Source organism: Tupaia chinensis, unplaced genomic scaffold (genome assembly GCF_000334495.1).
Source record: "Tupaia chinensis unplaced genomic scaffold, TupChi_1.0 Scaffold000152_1, whole genome shotgun sequence".
Classification (NCBI taxonomy): domain Eukaryota; kingdom Metazoa; phylum Chordata; class Mammalia; order Scandentia; family Tupaiidae; genus Tupaia; species Tupaia belangeri.
In genome coordinates this window covers 911109-927146 of record NW_006159623.1, presented here as the reverse complement: position 1 = coordinate 927146, position 16038 = coordinate 911109, and the positions used below count along the sequence as shown (strand labels likewise).

The window sequence follows — 16038 nt, the reverse complement described above, 5'->3', positions numbered from 1 at the left end:
TTTCCAGCCATCTCCCCAGCACAGAGCGGCTGGTGCACAAATGAGCACCCCTGCCAGTGTGGCAGCCTAACGCTCCCCTTCAGCATCACGCGACTGACGCACGTCCTGGTCACGCTGCAAAGTACGAAGCACGGAGGCTGCTGGCCTGCACGTGGGCGAAAAGCTCATCAGACCCTGTAAGCACGCCACAAGATACTGCCAACATGCGTAGTTAGTCTTAAAATTTAAAAACAACTTCAGTGAGATTTCCTCAGAAGCCTAGGCCTGATTTAAGCCATCAGCTGCTTCACACTTCAAGTTGATTTCTGAAAAGAAATCATCTTGCACAATGAACTCCCAGGTGAAACCGACCCTAAGATGCTATGGATAAGATACAACGGCCGTACCTCTCCCTGAGAATTTTTCAAGATAACCTTCACATCTTCACCAGTGCCCCAAGAGTTCTGGTTCTTCCAGATGAGGTCGGTGGGAGGACTAGCTGTGACACCAGCATTTGCAGCCCAAATCTGGAAAAATAAAAATAAAAGTACATCAGTACACCCAGAACCTAAAATATCAACGACAGCAACACGAGAGACTTGAACAGGCGATTCTCAAAGTCTGAGCACTGTGTCCCAGCTTCCAAGTTGCTATGTTAACTAGCCGTGCATCCGGAGCTCAGAACCAAGGCCTCAGCTCCCCCACGGGATAAGGACAGATGCTGACCCAGAGCACCCACACGTGTCGCTGCCTCCACTCGCATGCCGAGGACCGACAGTGGCCGTACTCGTCACCCATACAGGAGGGCAAAACGGTGCGACTGCTATGGAGAGCCAGTGATGGCACACAAACACGGGCTGGGCCGGCTCCCGCAATAAACAGCAGCCTTAGTGTTCTAGTCATTGTTGATGGGCTTTATACGTCATTCTCCACATCAGAGCCTCTGACCCCTTCCAAAGTGTCCTCCAGCTGCCCACAGCAGGAACTGGGGAGGCCTTTTCTGCAGCAGATAGTCTATCTAGAATAGTCATGGAAACTGTTAAGTCTGCTCCAGAGACGGTAGTGTAATACCCAAACGTCTGAGACTGAGTTCCACAAAGAATGTAATAAAGGAATAAATCACCCAGATATGAGGGAAAACCTAACCACCACCTGAAACAGGTCAAACAGCACTGCTCATGAGGTGCGGGACCCCATGCTGATGACCAGTCTGAACCCTCAGCTCATTTAGCCTGAAACTTGCCTGACATGCATTTGAATACCCGATAGCTGAGGCTTGTGGGCGAGAGAGAACTGCGGTGCGGCCAGACCCCATAGCGGGCTTTCTTTCTCTCGCTCATGTGGGCACACGTAAGGAAATGAAACAGACTGGGTATTATACATGTGCTATTTCAAAACACACCAGGAGAGAGCTACATAGAGAGTTTAAGAGCCAGAACGAGGCCCTCCCTATCTTCCTTTAAATCCAGAACTTAGGCACCATACAAAAGCCATGTTACTCTTGCTAAGATGTTTCAAAGTAGTGACTCTTTTTACAAGGGTGCCTATCACTAAGAACTTATGTTCAAAATCGAAGACACTACCTCAATCCCAGGAACAGAGCAAGTGAAGTGGGGCTTAGACACCAGACATACCCCGATGATTCTGAGGCTAGCCCAAGGCTGACGGCTGCTGTCCTTGACATGAGCTAGGGTCAACTACCTCACTGCTCTTTAAGCCAAGGAATGGCTTCTGGATGACACTGGGTTGTAAGTATTAGTCAAGAGATAGTGATTTTTTATCTACTGGACTAGATAAGACACAAAGAATTTTAAGGTCAGTTTTTTTTATCACTCTCAGTAAAATAGAATATTTTAAATCTCTAATAGCCCTTGTAATAAATACCCTAGTGTCAAAGATGTCTTAATGCCCATTTCTATAAAACTTCACTTTAAGCCAAAAAAATTTTTTTTAATTACCTATCCATTAGTTAAAACAATGAAGTTCAATTAAATGATGACTAAATCCACTTACTGTAACTGTCTGGCCGGCCTTCAGCACATATCTTGAGGTATATTTGTAAGTGACTGATGTGTCTCCAATTTTTCGGATCATCTCCCAGCCTCCCATTGGCTGATCCTAATCACAGAATGAAATGACACAAGGTTACTTGAAATATACCGTTAAATTATAGGATACTCAAATAAATCAACTCATAAAGGCAGCTAAACTTTATGTATCTTCTCATAACTCCTACTGAAAAGAAAACATGATTTTGTCACTCAGCAAACAGTAATTTTGACAATGCTATAGTAAATTAGTAAAGTACTTCATTTTGAAGAGGACAAGGCTGGAAAGAAACGATATGAACCAACTTAAATGGTCATTATTTCACTATTAGATCAGGTGGCTCTTTCAAATTTACAACACAATTTAACTATCATAATCACAACTATAAATATCTACTATTTGGTAATTTTTAAAATAATTATTTATTTAATTTTATTTATTCATTCATTTATTTTAATTTGACCAGAGAGTCTGAACCCTCAGCTCATTTAGCCTGAAACTTGCCTGACATGCATTTGAATACCCGATAGCTGAGGCTTGTGGGCGAGAGAGAACTGCGGTGCGGCCAGACCCCATAGCGGGCTTTCTTTCTCTCGCTCATGTGGGCACACGTAAGGAAATGAAACAGACTGGGTATTATACATGTGCTATTTCAAAACACACCAGGAGAGAGCTACATAGAGAGTTTAAGAGCCAGAACGAGGCCCTCCCTATCTTCCTTTAAATCCAGAACTTAGGCACCATACAAAAGCCATGTTACTCTTGCTAAGATGTTTCAAAGTAGTGACTCTTTTTACAAGGGTGCCTATCACTAAGAACTTATGTTCAAAATCGAAGACACTACCTCAATCCCAGGAACAGAGCAAGTGAAGTGGGGCTTAGACACCAGACATACCCCGATGATTCTGAGGCTAGCCCAAGGCTGACGGCTGCTGTCCTTGACATGAGCTAGGGTCAACTACCTCACTGCTCTTTAAGCCAAGGAATGGCTTCTGGATGACACTGGGTTGTAAGTATTAGTCAAGAGATAGTGATTTTTTATCTACTGGACTAGATAAGACACAAAGAATTTTAAGGTCAGTTTTTTTTATCACTCTCAGTAAAATAGAATATTTTAAATCTCTAATAGCCCTTGTAATAAATACCCTAGTGTCAAAGATGTCTTAATGCCCATTTCTATAAAACTTCACTTTAAGCCAAAAAAATTTTTTTTAATTACCTATCCATTAGTTAAAACAATGAAGTTCAATTAAATGATGACTAAATCCACTTACTGTAACTGTCTGGCCGGCCTTCAGCACATATCTTGAGGTATATTTGTAAGTGACTGATGTGTCTCCAATTTTTCGGATCATCTCCCAGCCTCCCATTGGCTGATCCTAATCACAGAATGAAATGACACAAGGTTACTTGAAATATACCGTTAAATTATAGGATACTCAAATAAATCAACTCATAAAGGCAGCTAAACTTTATGTATCTTCTCATAACTCCTACTGAAAAGAAAACATGATTTTGTCACTCAGCAAACAGTAATTTTGACAATGCTATAGTAAATTAGTAAAGTACTTCATTTTGAAGAGGACAAGGCTGGAAAGAAACGATATGAACCAACTTAAATGGTCATTATTTCACTATTAGATCAGGTGGCTCTTTCAAATTTACAACACAATTTAACTATCATAATCACAACTATAAATATCTACTATTTGGTAATTTTTAAAATAATTATTTATTTAATTTTATTTATTCATTCATTTATTTTAATTTGACCAGAGAGAGAAACAGAGACAGAGAAAGTGAGAAAGCAAGCCACTAGGTCCAGGACTCGAACTGTGGTAGGCCACGTGGGAGCGTCTAGCACCTTAACCACCATGCCACCTGCTGGTCCCCACTACTTGGTTGCTGACAGCTATCATCTCCTGCCTGCAAGCTGCACACAGCTGCCTGACATCTGAGGGAAGGTGCAGGACCATATGGCCATTAGCTACACTAGTTTATGCCTGTCTCTTACTCAAAGACAAAAATACACCAGGCTGATGGTCGGTTCCAGAGTAACTCTATTCATGCTGGTATCCACCCAACAGCGGAGTACAGGGGCTAATTAAAAACAAAGCGGGGACAGAGACTTCAGAGCCTGTTCTCTTCGGGACCAGAGTGCTAGTGACCCTTGGCTCATTCAATGTTTTCTCCATCCACATGCAAGACAGCTCTGGCGCACAAGGGACTGACTCTCAGCACAATTTGCGGTAGACCTGGAGAGACACCTGTGGACATCCATTCCACTGTGCCCAACTCCCGCAGCTCTGCCTTCCTCTGCATCACCACACGCTTCGCAGCCCCAGCCCTAGCCCCAGCAAGCCTTGCTGTGAATATACTGTGACACAGCTTCCAACTATTCTACATGTAAGTTAAGTCAGCATTTACTCATTCACTTAAGAGAAAAATATCCCTTAATATATGAATTGAGGCCCATATTTACTTTTCTTTAAAATTTACTTTGTGGGAACAGCAGATGGTATAATGGTTATGTCGCTGGACTCTCATGTAGTTGACCACAGTTTGTGTCCCAGACCAGGCGGCTTAAAACTCATGAGGTGTATATTTATGTTGAGTAAATTTACTTGATAAACCAAGTAATACATTGTGATTAAATGTATATTTCAAAAACAAAAACAGAACACTCATGCCGGGCAGGTATGCATGCGTGCCCAATGGAGAAGGGATTGCAGTGTGGCCATCCCCCAGGGACTTGATTTCTTTTTGTCTCTCTGGCAAGTACATGTGTTCTATAGTAAAAATCTCTCCCCACCTCTCACAAAAAAAAATTCAGTTTGTAATTTTGCTGTAAGGAACGTACACTTCCTGGAGAGAGAGGGGAGAAGGGAGAGAAAGAGAGAGAGAAGGAGAGGAAAGGAGTGGAGAGAGGGAGAGGGATGGATCTCCCTACTCTGAAACCCCCTCTCCTCCATTCTCCCCCTGGGAGTTTTGGGCACACATGCATGCACATGCACCTGGCATGTTTTACAGGACAAGTCCAGGACTTGAACCAGGCAGTCAGGCACGTGGGATCCAACCACTTTAACCACCTTGCTGCAGGTTGGCCCTCCTATTTCCTTCTTTCAGGAAGTTTTTATTAAATTAACAGCTTAATAAAAGTGAAAGAATATTCACCATTTTCACAATCTGGGTAGGGCATAAGAATTCTGCCTTGGGAAGGCCACTATGACAAAATGACCAAGCGAAAAAAGCTCTGGCTTCATAAAAAATATCTTTAAACCACTAAAAGCCATCACCTCTTCTCTTCCTACTTTCATTTTTACTTTATTTCATGAATTCAAGTAGAAAAAAAAAAAAAAAGAGGCAAATCATTCTGTGAAGATTTACTGAATCCCAATAAAAGTGAAGAACTACTACCACCTCAGGACAGCCCCATCTGCACAACCTTGCTGGGGAAACGGGCCCTCTGGTTCACCTGCTCGGAAGTGTTCTTTAGGCGGATAAATTTCCCGTCGACGTCGATCTCTTCAATGCAGACGTTCCCAGTGGCGGAAGCAGAATGAGAGATGCTAACACTGCTGCTCGCCTCGGATTCCTCCACATCGACTCTCTTCCGCTTTCCCCTGGTCGTGCGCACACTGCGGCTGGAGGATGCTCGGGAAACTGTGACACGGGAGGACGGGCTTGGCGAGAGCTTCAACCTGCGAGGGGAACAGAAAGGCCGTTTGTGAAACTCACACTCCCTTCTCACCTGAAAAAGTAAACTAATATCCCGCACATACATTTCTAAATCAAAGCATTGCTGTTGATTTTAGACGGAGCAGATATCCCACCTTAATTTCGATAAGGTTATTTAAGCCCACTATTAATTTTAAAATAATAAGGAAAATGTGAATGTTTCCTGCAGGAATAGAAGCAATATAACTGTAATGCAAGAGGTCTGAAGAACAATAGGGCTGGGTGTTAGCCCATTACCTCCACGACCACTGTTAGATATTTACTGTACCGTTTTCTCTTTACCTGAATTTTATTACAACCAAATGATACAAGACATTGAAACTGATGGGCCGATTATCCTACATCAGCCACTTTCCCTGTGGAACTCTTTTCTGAGAACAGGTATTAAAGGATGTATACACTAACCAAATATGAAATACAAGTATAAAGATTCTCAGGAAACCTGATAGTTTACTATATAAATTACAAAATGTAAAATCTCAAAGGAGCGATTCAATCCTGACATGGTCCAGCATTTAAAATAATAAACTAAGACGCCTTGCATAACACCTCCCACTGTTCAAGTAGAAATATGAGAAGCCAGTCCATGGCCTAGTAGTTGAAAGAACTGGTTCCCACATGGCCAACCACGGTTCAAACCCCAGCCCTACGGACTTGAAAAGCATGCCAGGCACATGTATGTACACGTACAAAACCCTGACTGAATGCGGGAATGTGGAGAAGAGACTGCAGCATGGCCATGCCCCACCGGGGGGCGCTTTCCCCCTTCTCTGTGTACTTCCGTCTCTTCCACACACATTTTCTGGAGAGACAATAAAAGAAGAAAGGAAATATGTTCTATCACCACCTTTATACCTAGGCGTTAAAATAAATGACACAGGAAATATTTAAAGTTGCCAAATCAGTTTTCAAAAATTCCTATTTGGAGCCAGCTCTATAGCATAGCGGCTAAGCTAAACACTGTGCATAAAAAGCCAGATTCCACATGACAACCACGTGACAAATCCTGGCTCCAGCAGCTTTAAAAAAAAAAAAACACACAGTGGATTCATGTGTGTCTGTGTGTGTCCCAAATCCTGATAAATATTTAAAGTTGCCAAATCAGTTTTCAAAAATTCCTATTTGGAGCCAGCTCTATAGCATAGCGGCTAAGCTAAACACTGTGCATAAAAAGCCAGATTCCACATGACAACCACGTGACAAATCCTGGCTCCAGCAGCTTTAAAAAAAAAAAAACACACAGTGGATTCATGTGTGTCTGTGTGTGTCCCAAATCCTGATAGAATGGACAAATCCTGGCTCCAGCAGCTTTAAAAAAAAAATACACAGTGGATTCGTGTGTGTCTGTGTGTGTCCCAAATCCTGACAGAATGGACCAACAGACCATGCCCTGTTGGAAGGTGCTTTTCTCTCTCTCTCTTGCATGTACTCTCGGGCAATGATTTTTCTTTTTTAGTTACATTTTACTTTAAATAAAAACTTCCACAGTAACCCATAAATTCCTTACCTCTCTTCTTCGCCTTCTAACAGTTTCCTGTAAGCACTGATTTCCATGTCCAGGGCCAACTTCACATCAAGAAGTTGCTCGTAATCGTTCAGCTGCTGCTGCATCTGATCCCTGATTTCCGCCATCTCTCTCTCTTTGTCAGACAGCATGCGACGAGAGTTGTCTCTTTCTTTAGCAAGCATGTCCTCCAACTCTTGAATCCTTTCCAAACATGCTCTAGACTTCAGATCCAAAGAAACACATTTACTTTCTAGGAACATTCCAACACTAGCACAAGACAGCTATTTTAAATCATTTCCTAGACGGGAAAACAAACGGAACACTCTGGAATCTCTAACTCATAAGAATTCAACAGATTTTGATTTTAAAAAGTTAAAAGCATAATTCCTAAAACACAGATCTCAGGCAAGTTTTATCAAACAAAAGACTAAAAAAAGAAATTCCCCAAGTGTTAAGTTTTGGCCATGTATATACAAATTTTTCCTTTATTTGGCCAAATCAATTTTTAAGCTGGGATTCGGTAAAAGTCAAGGCTGCCTCTCCTATAAAGCCTTTGTCCAAAAGCATAAATTAACTAATATAAAAACTAAAAAGATCTAAAAACTCATTGACAAAAAATTTTTTTTAAAAATAGATGAATGTATATTTTGAAGAACTGCTAAGGAGTATACAAAAACCAAAGAAAAAAAAAGATTCTGGTTACTATGTGTAAGGCACCACACAGTTCTTAAAGGTGCTGCACTGCTTCACGCTCAGTCAGTACACACAAAGCATAAGGTACAGGGTGATCTGTAAAAGAATACTGTGAGTAAAGGAATCCGCATTGGGTACCAAAAACCGAAATAAATAAATAATGCACACACCCAGCACCTGAGAGTTGATCACAGAAACCTTGTGGCTCGCTCAGCAATTACTCCTTCACATTTCTCCGTGACAGAATTCATCTCAGTAGCCTCAGAAAATGACAAGGGTAATCAACTCAAAAATACTGATAAATAGCTTAGGCCCTGAGAATCACAACAAGCTGCATAGGAGCAGGCATCTACTGTGAAAAAATTAGAAAGCTAGAGATAAAGTGAATACGACACTCTTGTGGGTAAATCTGTATTTCTCACAGAAATAGCAGTTCAAAATTTTGAAACTGCTTTTGACATATACTCGGGTTGATTAAGAAAATGGATGGCAGAAATGTTACAGATAAGCCAGATAAGATGAGAATCAAACAGGGACATCTATATGACCTCATGCTTAGCTTAGTATAAATCCACATGGTTAGAAAGAAACCCGTGCGTATATGTGGGTTAGCACACTTATTTACACTGCCTGTTTTTTTTGTTATTGTTTTTTGGTTTTTTTAAAGAGATTTTTGCTATAGGGTGTGTGACTGGACAGAGACAGAAAGCGAGAAATCCCCCCACTCCCAAGGATATGGCCACCACAATCCCTTCTCCATTCCCCCCTCGGGATCTTGGGCACGCACGCAAGCACATGCGCCTGGCGTGAATTTTCAGCCGCAGGCCTGACCATGCGCAAGTCCAGCAATGTAACCATTATGCCATGTGCGGGTCCCTGAGGTCGGTGTGACTGGACAGAGACAGAAAGCGAGAAATCCCCCCACTCCCAAGGATATGGCCACCACAATCCCTTCTCCATTCCCCCCTCGGGATCTTGGGCACGCACGCAAGCACATGCGCCTGGCGTGAATTTTCAGCCGCAGGCCTGACCATGCGCAAGTCCAGCAATGTAACCATTATGCCATGTGCTGGTCCCTGAGGTCACCCAGCTCTGTCATGGAGAGGGCCCAGCAGCAGTGACATCCCAGTGACAGCGAGCACATGTGGTGCCCAGACTTTAATTTCTGTACACATTCTCCAATAAAGAGAGTCAGGGCTCCTCGGAGAAAGGGCCAACTCTAGAACTGGGAAGGAGAAATGGGACACAGTGGTCAACCTAAATGAACTCCCAATGGCCAAAGGGGGAACCATCTGAGCCAACAGAATGAATAATGTAGTACTTGATTATAACCCCAAACAGGAAACAGCACATAAACAAACAAAAACAAATAGAGAAGAGATCTTTAAGAGGAATTCCATTTAAATGCAAATCTTCCTTCAGGGCGTGGAGCTTAGCTGGACTTAAGGGTGTGCTTCCCAAGAACAGAGAATGGAAAGGAAAAACACAGAAGCAACTCTGCTGAACGCGGAGCAACCCGGTCAACGTGACCTTGACCACACGCTATGAATGACAACATGTGGACAACGCGTCAGCCCTGACATGCTGTGACAAGACTAGAACTCATAACCCCAGGACCAGCAGATGGCATAATGGTTATGCTGTTAGGCTCCCACATGGCCATCCACAGTTCAAGTCCCAGACCTGGCAGCTTAAAACTCACACCAGGCACATGTGTGCGTGCCCAAAATCCCGAGAGGAAAATAGAGGAAAAGGGATTGCGGTGTGGCCCTCTCCTTGGGGGCTGATTTCTCGTTTTCTGTCTCTCCAGAAGTGAAAAATCCCTCTTAAAACAAACAAACAAATAAACAAACAAAAAAACAAGTCATGTGAAAAGCACCAGATAAAATCCACATTAGAGAATACCCAGCTAGTACTCCTCGAAACTCAAGGTCATAAGAAATGACAAAAGCCTGAGAAATTATGACAAAGTAGGAGAGAGCAGAAGGTACGTGGTAACCTCAGACAAAAAAGAAGATAATAACTGAAAAAACAAAGAAATCCAAATAGTCTAGAGACCAGGTAATAGTGATCAACAGGTCAGTTTCTTACTTTCACTGTTCTGTGGTAACACAAGATACCAACAACGGGAACCAGGTGAAGGATATGACACCTGTCTATACCATCACCCAACTTTTCTGTAAACAGAAAATTATGCCAAAATAAAAAGGTTATTTAAAAACAGTAAATTGGGGGACCAGCAGATGGCATAATCGTTACGTCACTGGAATCCCATGTCGTTGACCACAGTTCGAGTCACGGACCTGGTGACATAAAAAACTCATGCTGGGCGCCTGTGCGTGTATGCGTACCCATCTAAAATCCAGAGAGGTGATTGGAGAAGGGACTGTGGCATGGCCATCCCCACTTTCCTTCTCACTGTTTCTGTTTCTCTCTGGTGAGTACATATGCCCTAAGGCAAAAACTTCTTTGAAAAAGAAGCCAACAAGAAAGTAGTTGATCCATTTTCTAAAAAAAGACTGGTATGTTGTTGAAAACCGACTATGTTCAATATAAGAAATATTGGGAAAACACCCATCACCAGGACTCGTGGAACCAAAATTGCACCTGGTGGCCCTGTAGCTCTGCGGAATGATCAAGTTGCATTTAGAAAATTCAAGCTCATTACTGGGGATGTTCAGGGTAAAAACTGCCTAACTTCCATGACATGGATCTTACCCATGACAAAATGGGCTCCATGGTCAAAAAATGGGAGACCACGATTGAAGCTCATGTGGATGTCAAGATGGTTATTTACTTCATCTCTTCCGTGTGGGGTTTACTAAAACAAAAAAATCAACAATCAGAAATGGAAGACCTCTTATGCTCAGCAGCAGCAGGTTTGCCAATTTCAGAAGATGATGATGAAGTCATGACCCGGGAGGTGCAGACAAATGACTTGAAAAAAAAAGGTTAATAAATTGATACCAGACAGCGTTGGAAAAGACGTAGGAAAGGCTGCCGATCCGCCTACCTTCTTCATGATGCCTTAATCAGAAAAGTAAAAATGCTGAAGGAGCCCAAATTTGAATTGGGAAAACTCATGGAGCTTCACCGTGAAGGTAGTAGCCCTGGAAAAGCTACTATGAGATAGGTGCTAAAGTTGAACGGGCTGACGGATATGAACCACCCATCCAAGAATCTGTTTGAAAATCACATTCTTAATAATGACAAATAAAAAGTCCTGGGGGGAAGGGGCAAAAAGGTGGAACCTAAAGCATAATTAAGATATTTAATCTGTCCTAGATTCAGAGAGATCCTCTGACCCATATTTGTCAAGCCCCAAAGTGGTTATATGACTGTTTTTGACGTTGTAGCCCTTTAATAGGGAAAACAGTCAAAATCTAAGTATAAAAATGTTGTAAGGTACTGTAAATCATTTTGTATTTTAAATATAAATGCTAAAATTTTCCTTTACTTTGGCTTTCTTTAGAGGTTTATGCCATAGGTAGTGTGGACTCACCAGAGAAACAGAAAGAGGGAAAGTGAGAAATCACCCAGTGGGAGAGGGACACACCATAATTCCATCTCCTCAATTCTCTGCTCCCTGAGATTTTGGGCATGCACTCATACGAGCTTGGAGTGATTTTTCAAGCTGCCAGCTCAGGGACTTAAACCAGGGCTACCCATGTGGGGATCCAGCACCTTAACTACCACACCACCTGCTGGCCCTAAATTTTATTTTAAATAGATGCACTTGGGCCAACCAGTGGCTTGGTGGTTGGGGTGGCTGGATCCCACATGGCCAACTGTGCCGTTAAAAGTCCTGTACTCTACGGCTGTAAAAACATACAGGACATGTGTGTGCACGCCCAGAACACCAAGAGGAGAATGGGGAAGTGACTGTGGCACTTCTGTCCCTCTCAGGGACTTCTGACAGGCTTCAACTAGCCTCACTAAATCAGTTTCCACTAGAAAATAAAGATATCTAACTAGATTATCTCTAAGATTCCACCTCTTACCTCTAAAATGTTATGACTGACTTCTAATAGTCTTACCTTATTTTTTATACTATGTAGCATAGTTAATTATGACCTGGCTGCAATAAAAGTTTCCAGAGTTTGAGTGTTAAAAAATACACAAGAGGGACCAGCAGTTAGCGTAATGGCTATGTCACTGGACTCCCATGTAGTCGACCGTGGTTCAAGTCCCGGACCCGGAGGTTTTAAACTCATGCCGGGTGCATGTTCTTGAGTGCCCTATATCCTGAAAGGAGAATAGAAGAAGGGATTATGGCGTGACCATCCCCCCTGGGGGGTAATTTCTCGCTTTCTGTCTCTCTGTCTCTGTCTTTCTGGCAAGGGCACGCGCCCTATAGCAAAAACCTCTCAAAAAAAAACCCAAACAAACAAACAACAACAAAAAAAAAAACACAAGGATTAGAGGTGCTTTCAAAGTGCCTTCTGTATGACTCCTAACCATCAATTAATTTGGCCAAAGTAGAAAATCCAGAAATGCTATAACCAATGTATGCAATACTGAATTCCAAAGCATAATACAGCTACCATGTATATGTTATCTTCAAATACTGCCCACTGTAAAGGCTATGGTAACTGTAAGTAAAATTTAAGAAATTCTTTACCAACATGAGTCATAGAACTAAAAGGAAATTCATATGGCCCAACAGGTAGCATGATGAAACAGATATGACTCAACAACAAATACTATCAAGACATACAACAGGATAATATTATAACTTGTTTTCCTGGTAACTTTTCTAAGGCTAAAGTGCATCAACTAATAAAAATACCCTTCGCTTATTGCATCAACTAATAAAAATACCCCTCGCTTATTATTATTTTTTTTTTTTGAGAAATTTTTGTTACAGGGAGCATGCACTCAACAGAGACAGAAAGTGAGAAATCACTCCCCAGGGTGAGAGGTCATGTAGCAATCCCTTCTCCAATCTCCTCTTGGGATTTCAGACACACACACACACACACACACGTGAGTGCATGCATGCCCAGCATTAAGTTTTAAACTGCCAGGTCCAAGACTCAAACCGCAGTCTGCCACGTGGGAGTCCAATGCCTCAAACACAATGCACCTGCTGGCCCCCATTATATTACTTATCATAAATTGGTTACTGATAATGAAGAGAGGAACAAATTGCCTTCCACAAAAAGAAACTAAAAACTATTTGCCTGCGAGGGTGCTTCTCTCCTATATGCCAAGGAGTTAGCGCCTGGAAAATTCTGGGATCTAACATTCTTCTTTTGGTTTTGTTTCTTAAATAAGATGTATTTTAAAAAATTTTTTTTTAATTCACCAGAGAAAGATGGAGAGAAACACACACACAGATCAAGAGAGAAAGAGATAGCGAGGGAAAATGAGAAAGCAAGCCACCAGGTCCAGGACTCAGACCGGAGTTGGCCATGTGGGAGTCCAGCACCTTAACCACCATGATACTTTTTGGCCCTAAAGGCCTAACGTTTTTCAAACCACTAACTTGGAGTCAGCAGATGGTGTAGAGGTTAATGCGGCTAGATCCCACATGGCTAGCTGTGCGGTTTCCTGGACCTTAGGCGCCACGTGTACATGCCCCAACTCCCAAGAGAATGAAGAAGGGATTGTACTGTGGCCATCCCCCTGGGGAGTGATTTCTTATTTTCCCTTTCTCTCCCTCTCTGCAGCAAATACAGGCACCCTATAGCAGAAACAAACAAATAAACAAAACTTAAAAACGCCCCTCTAACCCAACGTTAACAAAGAACTTGCAAAGATGGGGATAAAACTCAACAGACAAACAGGAAAACTACCCTGAACTGGGGTCAAAGACATGGCCGCCAAGTTCCAAAGCCTACTGCTATTTAAGTACAGAAAAGTCTCAGTCTCTCCATCTGTAAAATGAAGCTCGACCTCATGAGAATAGCATCTGTACCAGGTATAATCAAAGCAGATTAAACAGCAACCAGAAAGAGGGAGAGCAGGGGAGAAGCCTGAAGGAGAGGCAATAATAATTAGGATGCGAATAAATGGAGAAAGGAGTAAACATCAACTCAGTCAAGAACTGAGAGGTCTATTCTGGGAAGGTGCTTGTTAAGACAGTGCTATGGTCTAAACGCCTGAGTCCCAAAAATTCACATGCTGAAATCTTCAACCCCAGCCCAGAGCATGAAGAGGCGGGGCCTTCTGAGTGCTGATTAGAGCAGGAGAGTGAAGTCTTACAAAAGACTTCACTGGGAAGTGAAGTGAAGTGAATCTGGGACCAGCAGATGGCGTAATGGTTACGTCACTCGACTCCCACGTAGTTGACAGCCATTTGAGTCCCGGGCCAGTGGCTTGAAACTCACACTGGCCACATGTGTATGCATGCCCAGAATCCAGAGAGGAGACTAGAGAGGAAGGGATTGCAGCATGGCTATCCCCCTGGGGACAGTGCTGTCTTTCTAGTAACCACACGCACCCTGTAGCAAAAATCTCTCTTAAAAAAAAAAAAAAAGAGAGAGAGGAACCAGCAGCTGGAGTAATGGCTATGTCGCTGGACTGCCATGTAGACAACCACAGTTCGAGTCCCAGACCTAGCAGCTTAAACTCACGCTGGGCGTGTGTGCATGCGTGCCTAAGATCCTGAGAGGAGAATGGAGAAGGGATGGTGGCGTGGCCATCACTCTTGGAGGGTGATTTCTCGCTCTCTGTCTCTCTCTGTCTTTCTGGTGAGCACACATGCCCTGTAGCAAAAACCTCTCCAAAAAAAAGAGTCCCATACAAGGCAGCTTATTTATCCTTCTTCTGTGAGAAAACACAGCAGGAAATCAATCAGGAAATGGGCCCTTACCAAACCTCACTCTGCCAACTTAAACACACCTAGGTTCTGTGGATGGATCTTCACTCAAAGGTTCTTCTAACTCTACTATTAGATAAAAACTTAAGGACAGGGGCCAGCATGCAGCATGGTGGCAAAGGCAGCTGGATTCCACATGGTTCAAGTCCCAGACCCAGCGGCTAGAAAATCAGGCCAGGCATATGAACAACCAAAATCCCAAGAGGAGAATAAAGGAGATGGGACTATGGTGTGGCCATCCCCACAGAGGTGGGGGGGTGATCTCTCACTTTTCTGTCTCTCTCCTGCAAGTACACATGCCCTATGGCAAAAACCTAAACACGAATAAACAAAAAATACACTTTAGGACCAAATAGATCTAGAACAATTTAAAAATGTCACAAAAAATAAAGAACATGAAAAGCAATGTAAAACCTTTTATGTTAATTTTTTACAACACCCTACTTTAAGTGACTCATTGTCTGCTTTGTTTTCTAAATTCCTATAATAACTGTCTTTGATTTTATAATTGGAAAAGATTATACTAAAACTAAAATGCATTAAAAAGAAGGGAAAAAAGCCTAATTAAGAATAAAGTAAAGTGGGACCAGCAGATGGCCTGATAGTTACATTGCTGCACTCCCACGTAGTCAACTACAGCACAAGTCCCAGACCCATTGGTTGAAATTGCGTGAGTGCCCAAGATCCCAAGAGGAGAATGCAGAAGGGATTGTGGTGTGCCCATCTCCCATGGGGAATGAGTTCTTGTTTATTACCTCTGTCTCTCTAGTGAACACACACACCCTATAGCAAAAACCTCTCTGGAAAAGATTAAAAAAAAAAAAAAAAAGGAAAGGAAAGGAAAGAATAAAGTTTATGCCTGTGTAAAAAACTCAAAACAAGATTTCCTTCCTTGGGCCAGCCCTGCAGCCTAGTGCTTAAAGAAACTGAACTCATGTGGCCAAACACACAGTTCAAATCGCTGCCCCCGCAGTCTGAAGGCCGGACACGCGCTTGTGTGTGCTCAAAATCCCAACAGGATAGAGAAGTGGAGACGGGACTGCAGCATGACCACGCTCCACAGGGGAGTGTTCTCTCCCTCTCCCTCTGGCAAGTGCACATACTCTGACAAAAATTTTAAATAAGTAAGATTTCTTTATTCCTTCAGGAAAATAGAAGCTTAAGTTATTTCCCAAGTAACTAAAGGAAGTGGCAGATGATTAAATCATTCTGGATGCTGATGTGGTTGGCGTGTATAGTTTGTATCCAA

The 16038-nt window shown here is 42.5% G+C and overlaps 1 protein-coding gene across 1 annotated transcript in view; it reads right to left on the bottom strand.

The window, feature by feature from the left end:
- Positions 1-16038, bottom strand: part of LMNB1 (lamin B1) — an 88854-nt gene that overhangs the window by 6881 nt on the left and 65935 nt on the right. Inside the window, exons 10-13 of the mRNA XM_014586635.2 lie at positions 7274-7494; positions 5504-5729; positions 3303-3407; positions 387-506 (exon numbers count right to left, since the gene is read on the bottom strand). Of these exons, the coding sequence (XP_014442121.2) occupies positions 387-506; positions 3303-3407; positions 5504-5729; positions 7274-7494 (672 nt within the window). The remainder of the gene's footprint in view (positions 1-386; positions 507-3302; positions 3408-5503; positions 5730-7273; positions 7495-16038) is intronic.